We start from the raw sequence: 21,703 nt of genomic DNA, 5'->3' as shown, positions 1-21,703 counted from the left end.
AGTTTGGAAGAAAAACCTTAAAATAGATTGACTCTTTCACATTATGCATTTTTATTCATTTTGATTTTTTGAAAACTTATACTTTTGTCTGTTTCTGATCTGTTTCACTTACGTTTCCATTGTCATCTCCTCTCTCTATCTCGGGCAGAAACATTTAGCCTTGGGCACTCTATTGTAACCTAGGCTGAATCATCCACACAGATGCACCTTTCTCACTCTGTTCATTTTCCACACTCCTGTTTGCGTTTATGACCTTGTTCTAAATAAGTCATGTTTTCTAATACAAACTGATAAAACATTTGACACAAAAGCCAGAGTGATGCTAAAATACCATTCCAATATTCCAAATGTACTTCTAATTCAATCAGGAGTAAATAATAAATGAGCTACTGCGTTCCATCACCTACATTGAGCCGGATATATTTTTGATTTGCCATATTTAATTTAGAGGAAATTGATGCTAATTAAAAATAGGTTACATTTAAAGTGATTTAAAGCAAATTTACATAATTTATATTCCAGTAAAATATTTACCCTAAGGCAATATGCAAAAGTAAGCCATGCATAAAACATGTTATCATGTACAATATCAATCAGTGTAAAAAAGCAGTTTTATTATAGCAGTTTAAATAAATATACTAGTTGTAAAAATCCTGGATAGAAGAAGAAGAAGCCAGTTCAGGGGTCAGTGAAAACACAGCATTTTACAAATAAAAAATACATCAAATAAATATGTAATATTATATCTTATATGAAACTTGTGTGTGTGTGTTGTGTGTGTGTGTTAACCAGGAGCCTCTAAATCATATTTCTGTTCTGTAAAAATGACTCTCAGGGGACAAAAGGATGGACCTTTGTGCCACTAACTGTGCAAGGGACATCTGCACGAGTCCCGCAGCAAAGGCTTTGCTGTTATTTCAAAAACACAATTGCACATACCACATACATGCCCACTGACGTCTGAGCACTTCTTCTATGCAACACATTTTAGATGATATATTGGTGACTAGTTTGCTCGAATTGAAAGGCCAACATCGGGAGGCTGGCAGTGGGATGAGCATGGCCCAGTTGATGAGGGGAGAGACAGGTCCTCATATCTTTTCTGCAAACAAGAGGATCAAATGAAGCTAGCTTCCAGATGAATGTGATCATTTCTCAATTCAGAGATCACAAGCGATGAAACGACAATTGTAAAATGAAGGCCACTGTTGGCATTAATTATAAAAATATAGAAGTGGTGCTATATCTTGAATAATCTCGGCTCTAGACCGGTAAATTTAAGATAAATACAAGTAGAAGAGAATACAAATTGAATGTGACATTACTGCAAAGACAGTCACACTATATGTATTATTACAGGATTGGTCTAGTGTATGTCGCAGCCAAGGCTGAGCCTGTGCATAGGTAGAACAGGAGTGAGAAAAGCACTGCAGGTGAGAGAGCAGACACATATGTCCCATGATGCTGATGGAACAGCATCACAGTTCCTGTGTCTGGGCAGCTGCCTGAGTAGCACTGCACTCAGGCAGCTGCTGTTAGCAACACGCTGCATAACTAATGATGATGAATGCGCTAGCATGGTGGCAAATACCACATACAAGAGGACAGGGGATATACAAAAGTTGTGACACTTTTTCCCTCTTCATTTGTGGTGTTACACCAGAACTACAACTATAATCAGAAAGAAGAAAAAAATGCTCAGGATAAAGATGTTTTAATTACCATAATTTGCCAAAAATAAGCTAAAAAACTAAATACATGTATTTTGTATGTATTTATTTAGAATTAGTTCCAATTTGATTGAAAATTAAAAATAAATTCTTAAGTGCTTTCAATGCACAGGTTGTACCTTTACTTTTAGAGTTTACATCAGTTTATTTCTGCATAATAAAATGTAATGAAATGTTTATTTTGAACATCCAAAGAAGGCAGAACATGTCAATTGACTTGTCTTCTGCCCTTGTGAAATTTGAAGCATATTCTTGATCACCTGACATGTGAGATTCAGAGTAAGCCTGATCAGAATGTGACACAGTGCATAGTGTCATGGCGGACGGTAGAAGTGTGGAATGTGAAGCAGGACTGGGACTGGACCACAGGGAATAGCCTTCCATCATCTGCCTAAACAGGCCTGCAGCGCTGGAGCCACAAGAAGACTCTCTCTGCTCCCTTCCATTGGGTTTGTGCAGGATTACACATTTCACTGTAATTGTGTTTTAAAGAAAATCCACCGCGGGTATTCATATCACACAAGCAGCTCATTCAGAGTGTTGAGGACCTGTCACTGTCACTGGAAAGCCTTATTGTATGCTTCATAATAGCCCATTAAATCTATTATTCCCGCTTTTCTTATCTTTAAAAGAGCATCCAGGCAATGAGTGGAGAGCTGATTACCTGATTAAGCAGATTTAAATATTTTTGTATAGATTTACTGAGTGGAAAAATACACATATTCTCTCTTCTTTAACCCAAGGGACACCATTATGGCTGACTTCTACTGAATAGAGTATTTAGCACCATGTAATAATGCTAACTGTAGCAACCCAATGGGAACAAAAAGGTGTGAATCAAACAATCAATCCATCTAATTCTTGTATTTTTCCACAACAAGACCTGTCTATGAACATTAACTCATGAGGTCTGGTGTCTTAGGAGGGAACTGTCTTTTTGTTTAGCTTGTTTTGCATGGAAAGGGAAACACATATTAATTGAAGTGTCGTTGAGGGACCGTGGCATTCCTGGGTGAAAGAAGGGTCCGTAACACTGCACAGAGTGGGAACCGCTTTCCTCTATGTGCCCCCCTGAGACAGTCTGACAGACACTATTTCCACAGAGGAAGCTAAGATTTGTTGGCGAGTCAGTGCAGCGGTGTGTGAGGCATCAGTGAAGATGAGAGGAAGCCCTGTGAGCTTAGTCATTAGTGCACTGCCTTGAATCTGATTTAACAGGATGACTAACCTCCTCCAAGCCTCTGGTTTGTCAACAGCAGACAACTCCAATGAGCAGAATATCCGGTCACAGTGGTATTTATATCCTGATGGGAGAGTGACAAGAGGGGGATGCGGGGATGCGCGTGGCTCTGTGCACGCCGTGTTGACTGTCATTATGCGCGACTGTGTTATCACTGGCATGTAGCCGCCGCCGCCGCACAGCAACCTCTTGTTTGTAAACAACACATTCTGTCCAAAATGGCTGTGAGGATAAATAAGACTCAATCACTACTTATCAGGGGCAACGGGAATAAAATTATTTCAGTGTGAGCGCGTGTTGTTGTTTTCCCAAAAAATATAATGATTCTGTGGCCGGTTGGCATCACGTGAACTACAAAAAATGCAAATGTTTTATTGTGCCATCAATATAAACTTCATGCCATTTTTTATGTGAAATCTATTATTTAATTTTTTTGGTTCAAAACATTGGGTATTGTGGAGAATGGATTAAGTTGGCAAACATTTACATACTTTTCACTTAAAATCCTGTACTTGCCATCAGTACAGTAGGTTAATGAGATGTACACTGCCACTAATCTTCACCAGTTGGAGCAAAAACAACTAGGTCAGTCATATCCAGGCAAGTTTTTGGTTTAGAAGAGGACAAGGTCAGACGTTAGGAGTTATTTATCATGTTTAAATCAGCCTTAAGTAAGGAGCTTGTCTTTTTGTGGGGGTTGATATGTGCACGAGTCTAAAAAAGTCACTATTAATTTAAGTATTACTTTACAAACATCTGAAGTGTCTCTAAATACTTTTAAGCTATTGGTATGTATGGATGTAATTCTGACCACTTACAAATAACCATCCTTAAGTCATGTGAACAAGTAAGAAAAAATACTTGGAATATCAGAGGCAAAGTAAGAACAACTTAGCAAGACCAGAAAACATAAATTGTCTTCTAAACCTGGTCTTGTTTTAATCGTAGATGTTTTCCATGTCTCTTTTGCATAACTATACTGCTAACTTATGATGGGACTTTATTATTTACCTCTTATCTGATGTTATTTTTGACAAATTTCCGGTCTAGCATACAATTTTGTCTCTTGCAAAGTCAATCCTCAATAAATCTGACCAATCTCCATGGAGACAAGCAGATGGCGGACTCTTCGCCAAGAAAAGTCACAATTCAGTGGTCTGTGGAGAGAGACCAGCTACTTTTTTATTATTAATTTGTTTGGCTAATTTCTTACATGGCTGGGCTTTGAATTTCATATTATATACATCGTAGAGAAACATTTGACTGTCAAAATCCTGAAAAGTTGTCAGTGTGTGCAAGAAGGGTTCTAAACGTTGTTCCCCGACCGCATCACTCACACAAGGCATTAACCATCCGACAGTTCATTAAACTGTATTCTGTACGTCCCACAAGAAGTGTCCTCTTCACAACTTCTCACTTCCAGCAGATCAAACAATAACACACTGAATACATTTGAGCTGTTATATTTAACTTTCTTTTCAACTAAATTTAATCTTCATTTTAACATAAAATCGGTTTGTATTTAGCAAAAAAAGAGACAAATGAATTAAAACTGTAGCCATCAAAGTAAAAGTCGAAAGGTCGGTCAGGTGTGATCTTCGACAAAGTTATTCCACGATGTCGGGTGACATTTGTGAGAGGTTGCATCTCTATGAGGCGGAGGGAAAACTGGCCTTTTCACACATCCAGATTAATAGAATTCATCAGCGCACCACGCCCAAAGTGGCACATGAAACATGTAAAACGCAGCTGTCTCCTCTCTTTGTCGAGTTATTTAGAGAGGCTTAAGTCATCTCTGCCCTACTTTGTCTTTGTCAAAGTTTAAGATACTTTCCTCAGCAAGTCATTCCTATTTTCAGTATTTTTATTTGTTTAATTATTGCTATAATTATACAACTGGGTCCTATGAAAAAAAGAAAATTGAAATCTAATCAACATACACGTTTGGTAATATTGTCACTATAATTTAGGGCTGTTTTTCTAATGAAGCTCAAACAGATGCCTATCTCTAGTAAGGTGAAATTATTCATAAGAAATATTTCATTGTTATTACTGCTAATTTATCTCATGTTTGACAGCCCGCTGACAGCACTTTGTTTGAAATGGGCTGGTCCACTCGGGGGATGAGTGGAACATGCACCACAGTGGGTCAGGGTGGTGAAAGATTCTCCCTCAGTGATTCATTTAATTTTTTTTTTTTTTTCTCTTTGAAATGCCATCACAGAGACGCTGCATGATTAATGTATCCACACACTGTTCTTCTCTAAGTGCTGATTTTGATAAGCACGAGGGTGTTCAAAAGTCAGTGGGTCCAGGGATATTGGAACGCTGTCCTTTAGTCACTCTTGCCAATCGTAATAACACACACTGAACTGGTCCCGTTGGGGCTTCTGTCTTTTCAAACTGTGTGACTAACACATTTGCTCGACTACTGAATTAGTTGAGGACACTAATCGTCAACTCTGAAGGAAAGTGTTTTGTTATACAGTAATTTCCACTACTCAGACCTTTGCAGCCAAGTTTCTACTGCAAAGGTGAATACTCAAACAATGCAATGTTTTCTTAATGTACAATGTATGCCACATCATAACTCATCATTGTAATCGTACAGCATTACACAGCTGTATCCATTAAAACAATTGAAGAGCAGCCCAAATAGAGAAATGTTGAAGATTTAGTGCACTTAACATACCACTTACAGGCCTGGACATGAAAAGGAAGTGTTTCGTCACTAAACATCAGTTGATGACATTGACACCCAACCGTAACCTTGTCCGCTATGACCTTGGAAAATGCAACACATATGTTTGCAGATAAGGCTACCCCAAATAAAATGTCTGTTTGCTGTAACTCGACCCAACATTTTTCAAGTGGGTCGGTCGGTAGGTAAATTCTTTTTTTTTTTACTTTGAAGGCAAAAAAAGTATCAAAATTTTGCCATTTTTTGACTTGGAGTGACCGCCAGGGGTCAGGCTTCAACAGTCAATGACGGAAAATCAACCCGATCGGGAGACTAAATCTCCAGATTTTAAGATATTTCAATCGACCTTTTGTACGCCGTTATCCTTTATACCGGGGGAATATGCGGGGGACAAGGGCGCCACCATGTTTGTTGTGATGACGCTGCTGGGCGTGGTTCCCACCCAGAATGCAATGCGTAAGTCAAATTTAAATGAAGCTACACCATGAGTGGTGCCAGGCCAGTGGCGCTGACAGAGTCAAACCAACAGGTAAAAGACAATATGGTCTGTTTAATACAGAAGCATGTGGAGGAAAATGAAGTCTCATATGCGTTGCACATTGTGTTATTTGTCCCTTGGGATGAAAAATAGGTTTACCAGCGCTATAAAATTATTCTACACAGCGCTTTTCGAAAAACCAGACGGTGAGTCGGCGAAATATTTGAAAAGTAAAATAATTTTGTTTGTTTTTTTACAAAATGCAGATTTTTTTCCCCCCAGTCAGCTAGTTTTATACCGGGTCGGTCGGGTTACGGCAAACAGACATATTATTTTGCCCAGCCTAAAATGCGCATCATACTAGGCACAAAATAAATGCATCAGATCATTTAAATCGACAAAATGCACCATCAATAGCCTTAATGATATAGCTCATTAACACATTATGTACTGTTAACTCTACTATTCAGACACCACTTCTCTGCTTTGCACTTTTTACTGGCAAGAATCAAATGTAAGACCCATCCGGTGAGTGAATTGATAGATTTGCTAATTATCGCTGCAATTATAATCATACTTGTTCTGCAGCACTGCCTCTCTAGACTAGCTGGATGAGCATGCAGAGAAAAATGCTAATCAGCAGCATGCTTCATCAACCCATTGGTGACTGGGGTACAGGAGAGAGTCTCTTCACTTTGTCGAGGGGGATGCAATCAGACGTAGAGGGGGAAAAACTGATAATTGTTTTAAGGCATGCAGGGAAAAGGCCCTTCAGATGCTGCACAGGAATTCCCCGCTATAGTAGAAATAAATTGTTGTAGATTGATATGTGATGCATACAAATATTATCTTATGCACTACAATTGAGGTATATAGAAATAGAAAACACAATATAGCAATAATGGCAACAAAAGTGACCTTGTATCATAGTAATAGTACCCTTTTAACAAGCAAGCAGGTGAGACAACATTAGGTGAGCAACTTGTTGAAATAATACACATTTTCTTACCTCTTCCCATTGATGGATGTAGCGTATTAGTCGGGAAAGGCGCAGCAGCCGCAGTAAACTGAGAATCTTGGTGAAACGGACAATCCGTAAGGCGCGTGCAGTCTTGTAAAAATCCGAGTCTATGCCTGTTTCCACAATAAGAAATATATAGTCTACGGGAATGGAAGAGATGAAGTCCACAGCAAACCAGCTCTTCAGGTATTTGATTTTTATATGTTGTGGATCCAGGATGATTTCCGTATTATCTTCTTTAACAATACCTGTCCTGAAGTTCAGAACCAGATCCATGAGGAAGAAAGTGTCCGAGACGACGTTGAAGACGATCCAGGGAGGCGTGTTCTCGTCCTTAAAGAACGTGATGCCCACTGGGATGATGATCAGGTTGCCCACCATCAGCAGCAGCATGGTTAAATCCCAGTAAAACCTTCAGACGACAGAAAGAGAAGAATACGTCAACAAAATGAACACATTGATATAGTTTCAATGCATTTCAGCTCAGAGTTACCGGTACATTTTGCAGATAGCGCGTTGATATGGTAAAGAATCAATCTAAAAGTGAGGTGTCCATCCCGGAGACACCTGTCATGCTGGCAATGTCAAATAAATATGGGAAAGAGTGTCTGGAATGCTATGTATGTTGTCTGTAATTTCTTTGTGATTTTAATGCATTTATTTTAATGCATGGGCTGTAATTTGTTTGTGATTTGAATGTATTTTTCCTGTTTTCTGAAGCACTTTGAATTGCCTGGTGTATGAAATGTGCTCTACAAACAAACTTTCCTTGCCTTACCTTACATAGGAATAAAGATCTTTGTTTGTGTGAATCTTGAAAATATAATCATGCAACAGGTGCAAGCCAAAGGGACTTGGTTAACACGATCATACTCATAGACTTAAAGTTCCTTGGTTGCCATGGTTGTGAACATGGCTCTTGTGTTTTTGTTTTGTTTTTTTACATAGGATTTAAGTATTCTCATTCAAAGGACAGACGTGGCATAATTCCAGTCTATAATGTGGTTCTCTTACTGTGTGCCATTCAAAGGACAGACGCTAAGGGCAGTCAGATTGTGTCTCTATGGAGACCCTGCACGGAGATGGTTATAGTTTGTGATCAGAATCCCTAAATGAAGCTCAGAATATTTGGTAGAATTTGGCAGTTTTACAATCGGATAATAGATTGTGACCTGCTTTATGTTTAATATCTTTGTCATTACTGGGCCTATTGCAGGAAAGTGGCATAGAATTCAACCTCAGCATAAATCAACAAAAGTGAAATCATTTTTTTTCACACTGGCTTCAGAAAGAGGTGCCATTATTCAAACCCAATGACTTGATTGTTGTCAGTTGAACAGACTTTAATCTATAATAGTAATATGGCAAATTTGTGAAGGCAATCTCTAATCTCTAATCTAATCTATAAATTTTCAGAATTTATTTGTATCAGTATTTTTGAAGGACCCCTGGATGAGCAGTATGGGGATCCAAATGAATAAGGGGGTAAGTCGGTGCCAAATTTGCATCAAAATTATATCAAGCAAACAAACCTTGCCAAGACGTAGGTGGAAAAATATGTAATATGCTAAACATAACATACTTATTTTGAATTAGATATGAGCTCAACAAATGTTATGAAACCGTCTACAAGTTACCTCAAATGACTGGTGAACTAAGGCTACAACTGAAACAGACAACAACCGTTTCTGCTATCTAAATAATGAAAATATTGTCAAGCTAATGACTAGCATTGACTCATATTCGGAAAATGACTCGGATTCGGAAAAGACCGTGGGCACTGCATGTAAGTCTATAGAGGATGTAATCAATGTGACACAATGTACATGGTCTGAAAACTGAAGAAAAACGCAAAATTCATTCACCATAATCAGCACCTTCTCTGGAGCCTGTGATCATGGTCCTTTTTAGGCATTTGATTTTTAACAGACAATTTGAGTGGGACTAATGTGAGTTTCAGGCAATTAGTAACTAGGATTTCTCCCTCAAACTTTTATACAGTCGGCTTATGAGGGAGTGGAGCGCCCACTAATGGAATGTTTGAACACCTCCGAAAGAGGATATCAATTATTTGTTTTAAATAGAAAAAAAGCAGCTCTGTCACCCACTGTTCAACATCTACATAAGCAAAATAAAGAATAAAAAATAAATCTGAAAACAAAGTAAGTTAAGAGCAGCGGGTGAGTAGGAAGGGTTGGGAAAGAGAGGACTTTTCAGAGCAATAGTTGCAGGATTGATTGCAGGAGAATAGATCACTCAAACACAAATAACTTCAAAGAGTACAGTAAATGAGATGGGAAAACAATAATAACTTTAGAGTTTGGATCTAGATAGCTAAAAGCTATAAAAAGAATAATAAATCTCCTTTAAAGGTGCACTATGACGATGTAGCTATTCTGGTGGGGGGTGGAGATGTTACGTTGCCTGGAATGTTCCACACAGTATGGTAAGAGAAGCAGGTGGTTGCAGGTAAAGGTGACACTGCTCCGAGTAAGAAGGTGTTTCAAGTTTGAGTGTCTATTATTGACTCAAAAATCCAGTCAAAATAGACAGAGTTGATGATGATATATACAAAACAAGGACAAAAGTCATTGTGTATATTCTAGCTGTTTTCATTGTTGCTTCTGGTGATGTCAAGTCTCATCGTCCTCTACATACACATAGTCATGGATGTGTTGCCTTATATAAAACTGCTCTTACAACTCACAGCCTGACAGTCAACGGTGTAGTGTTTTGTACATAAATATACAGCAACACATCTGAGCTTCACGACTGCTGCACAGGAGGCACCATGACAGTAATTGGAATGCTTCAAAGTAAAAGGGTTTCTCCCATTTCAGCCTGTTTTCAAGTGGAGTTATATTTAGATAGAGCCAATCACAAGTAAGTTTTCTTATGTTTGAACAAAACCCTAAAAGGGTAGTCGAACCTCTAAGAACAAAATTAAAACAATGGCTCAATAGTAAGAACATTTGTCCTTCAACCTGAAGGTCAGAGGTTCGGTTCACACAAGGACCGAGTTCTGTAGTTTAGGATTACGATTTAGGCAATACTTTTAATCTACTTTACCTCATGCGAAAGTGCTGTGTGAGATTGATTGGTGGTGGTCAGGGAGCACAAAATTGCAGCCTTTCTCCTGTCAGTCTACCATGGGGCAGCTGTGGCTACAGAGGTTGTTCACAAACACTGTGTGAAATGAATGAGTAGTGACAACAGTGTAGCCCTTTGAGTGGCTTCTACAAACCTGTAACACATGTTACAAGAGTAAGGCATTATTATTATTCAAGTTACAAAATAGATTAAATAGATTTACATTCAATAGGAGGCTGGGATTAGACTGATTGGTTAAATATTTCTATGTATGATGTATTTATTTACATATAGAAAGAATATGTAAATAAAATACAATAAAAGCAATTACAGTATTCTCATATACCAGATTTCATCCAATTAAAAGCACAAATAAATTGATTATATATTATATTTGGATTTAGGGTCTGGTTTTTATGAAGGATAAATGGAATATTGTCACATTTTGTTTCTTTTCAATGTAAACAGTCTGATTTTGGAACATCTGAACCAGGATGCCATTCTTTTACAGTTCACAAAGCTGCACCGGATGCATGTTTTCTAACTATACTTACTGTACTAAGCTGTATGTGTGTGGTATTGTTTATTAAAGCTAGAAGCATTATCAGGATTTCTCTTCTTCACTTTGGTTTGGGGATGCCGCTTGATGGAGGTCACTATGTCTAAACATAGCATGGATCCATTTGCTGTGTTTAGTTATGCAGCAGTTCTTTGACATAGAACATTGTTCTAAAAATACAAGTTGAGTGAATGTGGCATTCTAGAAGATCCTTCAAAAATGCAGCTGTTTCTTTGGCCATCTCTGAGCCATATTGTTTGAGTAAAATAAGATAAACATAACCAACTATGAATTGTGACAAGAAAAAATTCCTTGACACAGAAGAATTATGAAAGACCATACTACATGACACAATTATAAGCTCCATATTAGGAGGAGATGACGGAAAGAGTACTGTGAGCCACAGAGCCATCACCACGTCCTCAAAAGGAACATTGCTGGCAGGAGACCTGGTCATCAAATCAGTATTAAACAGATTTTTCAATATTTGTAAAGGCGCCCACACATACCAGACACACAATATGCCACAATATAAGATTGACAGCGGGAGCATTATGAGTGTGGGCTGGTCAGGGCAAAGGGCAGAGGGCGGAGCCACAGAGCACTTGGCTCAGCAGTGAGTGACCAGGGACGGCAGGAACATGTTGTCACCCTTAGAGTACATCTGACAGCACCATAAGCCTCTTGCATTCTCTGCAGCCAGCCAGCCAACGCAGCGAAAGGACTACACAAGCCACTGACCACAAACAAACAGCAACGAGGTCCAGGCACAAAACAATATTGTTGCCAGTAATTAAAAGCGGTATTGGCTAAAATGAAATGCTCTACGTTCGAGAACACTTCATATAATTTAGAATAATAAACAAATGTCTTTTCGATTAAAATCTTATTCCAACTTGATAAGGGTTTAGCTAGTGGCCATTAGAATGACTACATTACTGTCACGTTGTAATATATTATTATAACAGTATTGTGGTGTCCTATTGAGCCTACCTGGTTTATCTATTGCCATTACTGCCTGTTCTTCCCTGAAAGAAGACTGTATTATGCATTTTTTCAGGTCTTTAGTGTTATACTACGGGATATGTAAATAATTATTTTAGATTTAATTAATTGTAAAATTCAATACTGATCTAAAATACCTTAGTAATAGAAATAGTTTTATTTGATCCTATTCAATACTTCAGAACAGGGTTTCTCCGCCTCTTCCGCTTTGAGTGAATTTAGCGTGTAGCTGCTGTACATCCGGTAGTTCTCATTCCACAGAACATGCGTAGTAATGATATTCTCCCACATGAACGCGTGACCACTCTGACCAATCAGAGCTTTTTTTTAAGAAAATGGAAGGATCTTCAACTTAGAAAAAGGTTCATGATGTGAGAATAGGCAAAAAAAAAATCACAAAATCCAACCTTTGTTAAAGCTGCAGGTGGCCGAGCACCGGCAGTTTGTTCTTACATTGCGCTCAATTGGAAAAATGCTTTCTGGACTGTGGAGGATTTTTTCACTGCGGTACCAATGGACTGGCTTAAACCTGTGGAAAGGCTACAAGAAGCATGGATCTATTAAATTATCTGGATAGGGGCTGTCCAGATAATTTTACAGATATATTCTTCTTGTAGCCTTCCTCAGAAATGTCACATGATGGTGTTGTGATACAGCTGGTAGACTGCTTACATGGTTGTGCCTGACACTAGGGAAAGCTTGCGCCCCCTACAGTCTGACGCTTTCTCCAGGACGGCATAATCACCTCATACCTACAGCAACCATTATATAGCCCTGATAAAATATGGCATACCAAAAATACACAGAACAGGTATACGACTCCGCCCTATTGTAGACAGCATTGGAGCAGTCACTTATAACCTTTCCAAATGACTTGTTGAGATAATCAAACATCTACTTGGACTCATGGATCAGCGCTGTAAAATTTCAAAATAATTGGCAGAGGACCTAAAACACAAAGTCATAAAGCCAGATAAAATGTTCATATCCCAGGGCGTAGTATCTCTGTTCACAAAACTGAGGCCACACTAATCATTTTTCAAAACAGACTCAGAAAAGACCACGAATGAAACTTACAATAGCTGACAATTATACTAATGAGATTTGTAGCCGCATCGACTTATTTCCAATATCAAGGGACAATATACAAAGCAGAAAGAATGATTTTCCATGGGAGTCATGATCAGGACTTTTTTTTATGGAAGAACTGAAACAACAAACCATCACCACCGCAGCAATAGACTGCAGGGTCAGACTCTGGAAAAGGGACGTGGATGGCATTTTGGGAAAAAAACAAGCAGCCAGATCGTGAGATTGCAGGTCTATCATGCAAACAAATATATGTAGAGAAACTGGAAGACCATTTGGAACACGGAAGAAAGAATGTTCAAACGAAAGAACGAGAGCAGTACAAAAACTGAACTCAGCCTTATCCGACCACTGTTAGTGAACCACATCATAGATTGGAATTATGCCAGTGTCATCGTCTATACTCAAAGTAACAAATACTACAGCTGGATCAGATAGGCCATCGAGAGGAGAATAAATAGTGATGAGGGAGCCTACATGAAATTGTTGGTTAATAGTTTGATGTGTTAACTTCAGGTCAGAGGAAAGAGTGGATCTGCAGGCCTGTTTCAAAGAAGAAAGATAAAGAATAAGCATCCCTTATCACGCAACTTACGACAACAGGAGGTATTTTCTGCACTCTAGTGCACATGGCACCCTACAACTAATTGCGCCTCTGCTTTATCATGACACTTGGTTATCTCACAAGGTCCACAGGGTCACGTCAAAGGGACGGGAGAGCGGGGAATGATCCTAAGATGTGAATACAAAAGGCGTTGTGCAGCTCGGCTCTGACGCAAGCATTGATGTTAATGATTTATATAGGTTTATAGCAGTGCTAATCAACATAAGGCCCAAATGAAGCCCTCCAAGTGATTTAATCCAGCCCAAAACCCATCTTCCAGATAATACAAATTAATAATAATAATCTTGGTCACTGGTTTAATTCTGGGTCAGCACTGGTTTAGACCTGGTTTGGTCTTGGTTTAATCCTTGTTTAATTCTGATTTAGACTTGTTTTGATTCAGGGTTAGTCCTGGTTCAGACCTGGTTGGTATAAGTCTCGCCCTAGTTTAATTCTGGTTCAGTCCTGAATGGGCAATGTTTGTATGTTATTTCACACAAAAATCTATTCTATCAGTAGTTAGTGTATTAACTCAATTTACTGAAAGAGTGTTGGGCATATTCTGTGCAACCTGAAATATTGTTAAAGTAGTGTCATGTTGTGCATCTCCGGCCCAGAAGCCATGGCCCTTTGACTAGCCCTGGTTTATAGGAAATACTCTCTCTCTCTCTCTTTTAGTGATACACAGTAAGTCATACAAGAAGGTCGTGTACTATCAACCCAGAGAGAGTTTGTTTTCCAGACCACACTCACAACCTCCTAGTAAGACAACAGGAGTGCTAATTGCTAATAGTTACTCCACATGGAAAGAGAAAATAATATTTTCAGGGAACTTGTTACTGATATAGATAAAGTGTGTTAGTGAGGCAGGAGTATTACTGGCCCTGTCACAAGTCTTTATGACAAGAAAATAGAGGGTTATATAGACAGACACTTTTAGTGTTCCATCACTACACCTTGCAGGTACACAGGTATTCTAAAACCAGGGTGATGAAAAGAGGGCATGCTGTCAACACATGCTGACAATAAATCAGGAGTCTCAATCCCGGAGAAAGAGAGGGACCAATCTGTCACTCACTGCGCTGTGCCTTATAATCCTGCCATTTGCCTGAGTCCTCTAGACACTCAGCATGGTGCTGGACCAGGCCAAACACATTGATCCAGTGAAGTAATTCCTGTGAATCATGGCAGCCACACACAGAGTTCTTTCTACAGCATGCTGGACTGTGGTCACTCTGAGTGGAAACCCCACTGTGTTTTCCTATACATTCTGATGGGGAACTGCAGAGAGATTATGTAGGAAAATGCCATTATCCGGCTGCATCTGTTCTGTACAGATGGATGCGGAGAACGTTAATAACAAAAATGGAAGATCAACAAAGACATAAATAAATGTATGTATGCGTTGAGCTGAGCAATCATTCATAAATAGTCTAGAGTTTTAAAAAAGCCTAAACATTATAAGTAATTAAATGTGTTGGTTTGTGACACATTCTCAAAGATGTATGTGAGAACAAGCGCAACAGGCATTTGACACGTTTCATACTTGACTTGACAAAACACAGAAAATCCTGCTAAGCCATATTAAAATAGTGAGAATTACCGTGTCAACCCAGGTTTATGGCTTACCTAATTTGCTTGTTGGTGCTTGATGGTTGATCAGTCGGAGACTGCATACAAATTCATTGTATCTGCTTTTCCCCCCAATCTATTTACTGTAATGATGTAACAAATAGCAAGTGCCTGAGAAAAAAACGTCTCCATCAACAAAATCTTATGTCAATGAGCTGTCAATTCCGATCTTGATGGAAAATGCCCTCTTAGAGAGTTGTGTTACTTTTCATGGGACCCAGCCAGGCTGAAAGTGTCAGGCTCTGTACAGAAGAAAACACAAGGGTGTGCCATTGTGTGGTTGAGTGAATAGCACATGTACACTCCATGCGAGAAACCTAAAACCTAAGTTCAAACAGACAACGTTATGAGTTAACAGAGGAACTAGATTGGGGCTGTGTATCCATCCAGAGAGATTATGAAATGATGTAGCAGAGGGATCAGGGGGTGGCTGAGCAGCAAGTCCACACAACACTACATTTGTCCAAAGCCCAGAATGCATTAACCATAGCATGACATAAAGGACTTAGCAGAAAGTACACACACACAGCACTTTTGCTATTTTCTAAATGTGTGACATTCTATCAATCATTATAACCTCTCCTCAAGATTACATCAAGGTTAAACTTGAGCGGCCGCATGCCAAATACATAAAGCTGAACAAAATTACAACAGTCTCCTCCCAGGTTCGCCTCATGGGGCTTGAGTTTACACCTTCATCCTGTTTGTCAAGCCAGGCCACACACCACATAATTTTAATTTTCCCTCTATGACTGTCAACCCCCCGCCCACATGCATCCTCCATGGGCTCCCTCCATTAAATGAATTGACCTATAATCATCTCTTGTCATCTAAAATTTGTGGATGAGCGCAGCCTATTTTGATCATCCCACTTTCAGGCCACATCATAGCAATTGTTGAAGTGCTACTGAATAAAAGCAGAAATAAATTTGGGGAAAATACTAAGAATGATTAGTAATTTAAAACAATGTAGTGAATCTGAGGTATCGTATATGCTTTTGGAAAGATATAAAAATGAATAAATGGTCACAAATTGTCCCCTCTGGGATTGAGTTGATCTATTAGTTTATATTTTGTTCATTTTAAATAGCAATATTGCCATGTTTGTATTTATATAAATGGCCCATCTATGTCCCTGATTGTCTAATCCACCTATCAATCATACCCATCTGAACTCGTGGAGATGAAACCAGTGATCTGACTGACTGATATCAATGTGTATAAAAACACAGAAAGCTATTACTCTAGATTATCCTTTAAGCACATAGTTGTAGAATAATATAATGCTATTTACACATACAATGGATGTGTGTGGTTGCAAAGGGATTCAGATGATTGATTGTACACAGCCCAGACAGATGACCAATGGTCCGGCTCTTTTCCTCCTTTTCATTTGAAGATGAGTTTAATAGAGCTTTCATCTTATAAAACTTTCCAAATGTACAACATCCTCGTTCTATCCCCCGGGAAATGTGCAAGACTTTTTAAGTCCCTTGAGCTCTGAAAAACAAGATAATTAAAAAGCACTTGATGATCAGAGCGCCTTCACTGTACTATTACTATTGCTGTGACAGAAGAACTTAAAGGACACTATGCAAGATGACTTTCTGATTTGGAAATTAATTTTATACAACACTTGTAGTTTCTTCCAGTAAAACCATAATTAAAGCAGCACAATACAGAAGAAAATTTCTGGTTATTTAATTTGCAGACTAAAATGCGTATAATCCAAACAACCGTATTAATTTGCTAAAATGATCTATCAATCAGATTGGACAAAAGTAGCCTATATCACCATGATGTAGTTTTGTGTTTATTTTATTTACTTGTTCTTTTGACAATGGCTGCACAATAAATGTAACAAAAGTAACAATATTGCAATATTGACTGAAACAATAATCAATATAACAAGAAACAAGAAGGCAGATTTTATTTATTATTATTTTATAAATTAGCCTTGATTTAAAATTAAAATTTAGAGTTAAAAAGCGCATACACATTTTGGCTTTAATATAACTGAAATGATTGTGCTAAAAGTATATTACAATATTGCAATAATCTAGATTTTTGCAAAACATTAATAAATAAAATTATCATTATATTTTCTCATTTACCAATTCCTTTTTTTTTAGGAATTTTGACACTGTCTCAGAAAGATTATATCATAGTTAAGTTAAAATGTCTCCATCTGTTATCTTCTCAGCAGAAGTCGCTGGTTATGAAATGAAGGAGGATGCTCAGCTTTGGATCCAGAATGAGGCTGTAGATTGGATTATGATGCCATTTATAATCCGCCTTTTTCCCCAAGTAAAGCTATTGCTCGTCCCCCATCTCCTTAGCCCTATACAATATATTTGACAAGAGGAGATTTCTTTGGGTTTCAGCTCAGTGATGATTGTGATTCTGATACAATTTTTTGCCACAGAGACTAAGCTTCTAGAAGGGTACAATTTATTATTTGTGTATTTTAAAGAGAAGCATTTCATTTCTAAAATTGATGATAACATTTTCTAGTTTATTTAATTATATAAATAGAAGCAAAACCACAGGCAGAGAAGATTAAAAGCTGTTCTATTTCTTCGTCCCTCAAAACAAAGAACATGGGCACAAACTTCCACAGGGTAAGAACACAGTGTTAGTTCAAAACTATTACTGGTGCCAAATCGCTGACCTTTGAGTAACAGCAGTGTCCCCAAGCCCCAAATCAGCATTCTTCATGACATTTACCGTAGTGATAGAGGGAGGGAGCACAGGGTCATGTGAAATACAACCATCTGGGTGGAAATAAATAAAACAAATTAATAGATGTAAAATAATAATTAGATATATAATATATATATATATATATATATATATATATATATATATATATATATATATAAAATACTAACGGTATTGTGACAGTCTTGAGAATTCTGAGATCTTGGTCAAAAGTACGTAAATATCAAACATGTTATGGAGCAAATGGAATTTAAGAGAAGTTAAGACGCACAATAGAGATTTTACCATACAACAATGTGATATAACAAATTTATCCTACACTTTCCTATAAAATGTATTTAAACTCATTGTAAAATCACCAAACAAACAAGGACCTGATAGTGGCCAATACATTAAAAGGTTGTGAAATTGTTGTGAGTGTTTGTTCGATCAGTGTTGTTATTGTTGTTGTTGCTGTGTGTGTGTGTGTGTGTGTGTGTGTGTGTGTGTGTGTGTGTGTGTGTGTGTGTGTGAACTTGGAAGATGAATGAAAGAATAACATTGCCATTGTGACTGAACAGGCCTGTGAACAGCACATCAGTTCTGCACTTGTTCTGAGCCCTTGATAATTTTTTCATGTGTGTGATTTTTACCTGAAATCACTGTATGGATGTATAATCCAAAATCCAGCTGATTTAACTCTCTCCTGCTCTCTTTCCACTGCCTTCTCACTTCCAAACATCCTCAGGGAAAACTTGTTCACTCCAGGCTGAAGCATTGCTCCAAACTGTCTATGCATGAAACCAGACTGGTACAATCTATCATCATCTGGTAAAATTTGATCCATGGCATCCAACTTTACAAAGCCGGGCTGCTGCTCAGGGGAGCTGCTGTGGGCGCCACTGTCCCCGCCAGCAGCAGCACCACTGGCCGCTTGCGCACTTTGATCCGGTGGCCCATCACCCATGGCACCGGGCGGGCTCTCCTCGCTCGGGGTCACGTCTCCCTCGGTGATGAGTCGTCTCTCCTCCGCTGACTCCGGGTCGTGCACATGCCGGCTGGTGATGGAGGAGAGGCTGCCGCGAAACCTGCGGCAGTCCCCGTTCGAGCTGCTTTTCAGCGGTCTCCCTATGTCCGTCTCCATGATCACAGACTCCCCACTTTTGGTCTCAGTGATGACACCTTTGCAGCTTCCCCCAGAAGTGGGCGACGGCAGAGGCTTCATCCTCATACTCTTCCTCCGCGTGTCCTTGTCTGCGTCTTCTCCTTCACTCATTATAGATGCTTTGTGTCCAATGTGCTGAGGCAAACTATAGAGCCTTTTACGCATGGACGAGTGGAGCCTGTCCATCATGACGGTCAGACACACGGCCGAGAAAACGCAATAAATCCAAATTGTCTAGCTCCGCGGTGACTGTTGCCACCGGCCAAGTGCCCCTCTCTCTGTGTGCGAGAGTCACCAGTTTGGAGCTAATCTGACTCCCTGGAAGCCTCCTGCACATGACATGGAGCGCCGTCGCCTCGCTCAAACATGACAGACGTCCTCATCTATTATTCTTTGTTAAACTATTTGACGGTCTGCGTACGTCCTCACGTGGAGTTCGGCCGGTTCCGTTGTCCAAGGTGTCCTCAATGTTTGTGCCGTTTGGACATCGTGCGCAAAAGTGCATGAACTGCTTGAAAGTCACCTTAGCGTGACATGTGAGGGACGCGCGGACGGACGCCGGACCGGAGTGGAGGGAAAGGTCATTTGCGAGGTTGCCGTTTCGCTGGGTGTCTCGCAGTTGTCATCAACACGTCGCTGGAGGGGGAAAGAAAAACATAGCCAACAGGAGCATCTCAAGGACCGCTGACATCATTGATCCAGAGTCAAGAGTGCGTTTTGGCGAATTGTGAATATTCATGATGCTGATCTGTCAGGTTGCCATAGGAGCGAGACTTGAAAATAAGCTCAGCCCACCTTGTTTAAAGGGGTAGCCATGCTCTTCCCATTCTTAAAATGCTCCCCTGATGTTACAAGTTGTGGCTCCAGGCAGAGACGCGGCGAGTGCGCGTCCCATTCATGCACAGACCTGTCGAACAACGCCGCGCGTGTGCACGCACTAGTTGTTTTTAATACATATATACATTTATATGTATATATATATATAAAACGACTAGTACATAGATACACGCGCACACACATACACGCGCGCGCACACGCGCACACACACACACACACACACACACACACACACACACACACACATACAGTACATTATATTCATATACATATACATTATGAATGCCCTAGACTAGACTACCATGTTCGGCTATAGAAGAGTTAAAGATAGGGTATGTGGCAATTGTTTATTTAAAATTTCATAAACACGACCTTATGTGTCTATAAAATATTACTTTACAGGCTACTGACAAAAAATATGATGTGGACTTATTTAATTACAAAAAAAGTTTGACATGGCCAAGTTGTTGATTCTACCATTTGGTGTTTTGGTTCTCAAGCGCTGATCCAATAAGAAAGCTAGATGAGCAACTCGAATGCTGCAACTAAAACCAATTGGAGAGACGTCTCTCTTTACTGAATAGCATACTTACCAAACCCCAGCACATGTTCATTCAGTGCTTCATGATTTAACTCTGGCAATTCAAATCAAGAAGTGAATTTAAAGCCAAGGATTGTCTTTACCGATAATTACTTTTGTCAGAGGTGGAACCAAGTCCTTGTTTTGCACATCTCAAGTAAGTCTCAAGTCTTTGGCCTCAAGTCCATGTCAAGTCCAAGCCCTTTACTTTGAGTTTCAAGTCCTTTCAAGTCATTGTACCAAATTACCAAAAACATCTATGTAATGTATTTATTTGTGTGAATGGTTATTTTTAAAAGTACAGTATCAACTGTAGCGAGAACGTGAGAACGTGTTTCTACACTCAACCTCACAAGTTAGTAGTCAAGTCTCGGGTCATCAAAATAATGACTTGTGTCTGACTCGAGTCCAAGTCATGACTTACAAGTCCACAACCTCTGTGTTACATTACAAAAGACACAGAAACTCTTACTTTTGTGCTCTTTTGGCCCCTTCATATGGCCACTAATTGTTTAATCTTATAGGAACTGTGGATGGAGGCGAGTCACGTGAGGGGCATCCTGGAGGAGCCTTCGGGGTAAAGAGGGTCATCTGGGTGGAGGTCTTCAGCCAGACGCCTCTCAACGGTTTGAGCCCTGGAGTTCTAACTCATGCATGAAAGAAGTAAAACACAACTCCAGGTCATTCTAGTGAGGAAACAAAACAGTCAACAAGTCTTAGTTCTGTGAGGATTGTTGCCACAGCAATTTAAATAAATAGTAGCCTGTATCTGTTGAATGTTGAAAAGTCCTTAAAATGTAAAAAGAAAGAAGAAAAGAAAAAGTAAACTGAAACTGAACCTCTTCAGTCGTGACCCCCATAACCGTTGGCAATTGCGATATGGTTCATTTTATATTAAGTACTATAGGTTTGCAATTATTAATCTATACCATGGAAGTATATCTACCTACCGTTCATTTTTTAGGATGACAACATATGCTACTTTCTCTCCTTTTTCTTCTCTGCATCATCCTACAAGCGCTCACGATGACGTCACTTCCGGCTGCAGCAGCCCGCGGTGTGTTGAAAACACATCACCAACGGAGCAACGCTACCAGTGGAGCTAATAAACAGTCACATCCTTTTCTTGTGTTTTATCGATTGTGGTTGTGGGCAAAGCTTGGTTTTAGGCAGTTTCAGGGAAGCTTTTTCACTCAGGTCAGTGGAATTAGAGAAGCCACAGCACTGCCTCACATTTGCCTCACAGTTCAGTCAACATTGCCCCTAAAAAAC

At 39.3% G+C, this 21,703-nt stretch overlaps 1 protein-coding gene across 1 annotated transcript in view; it reads right to left on the bottom strand.

Annotated features, from left to right (window-relative positions):
* Nucleotides 1-19,864, bottom strand: part of hcn4 (hyperpolarization activated cyclic nucleotide-gated potassium channel 4) — a 40,814-nt gene extending 20,950 nt beyond the window's left edge. Inside the window, exons 1-2 of the mRNA XM_072465533.1 lie at nucleotides 18,503-19,864; nucleotides 7,159-7,582 (exon numbers count right to left, since the gene is read on the bottom strand). Coding sequence (XP_072321634.1) covers nucleotides 7,159-7,582; nucleotides 18,503-19,203 — 1,125 coding nt within the window. The 5' untranslated portion in view covers nucleotides 19,204-19,864. The remainder of the gene's footprint in view (nucleotides 1-7,158; nucleotides 7,583-18,502) is intronic.
* Between the last annotated feature and the right edge of the window lie 1,839 nt (nucleotides 19,865-21,703).

This window comes from Eucyclogobius newberryi, unplaced genomic scaffold (genome assembly GCF_026437365.1).
Source record: "Eucyclogobius newberryi isolate DKJ021-1_F unplaced genomic scaffold, fEucNew1.0.hap1 SCAF_5, whole genome shotgun sequence".
NCBI classification, from domain to species: domain Eukaryota; kingdom Metazoa; phylum Chordata; class Actinopteri; order Gobiiformes; family Gobiidae; genus Eucyclogobius; species Eucyclogobius newberryi.
This window is presented reverse-complemented; position numbering and strand designations above follow the sequence as displayed.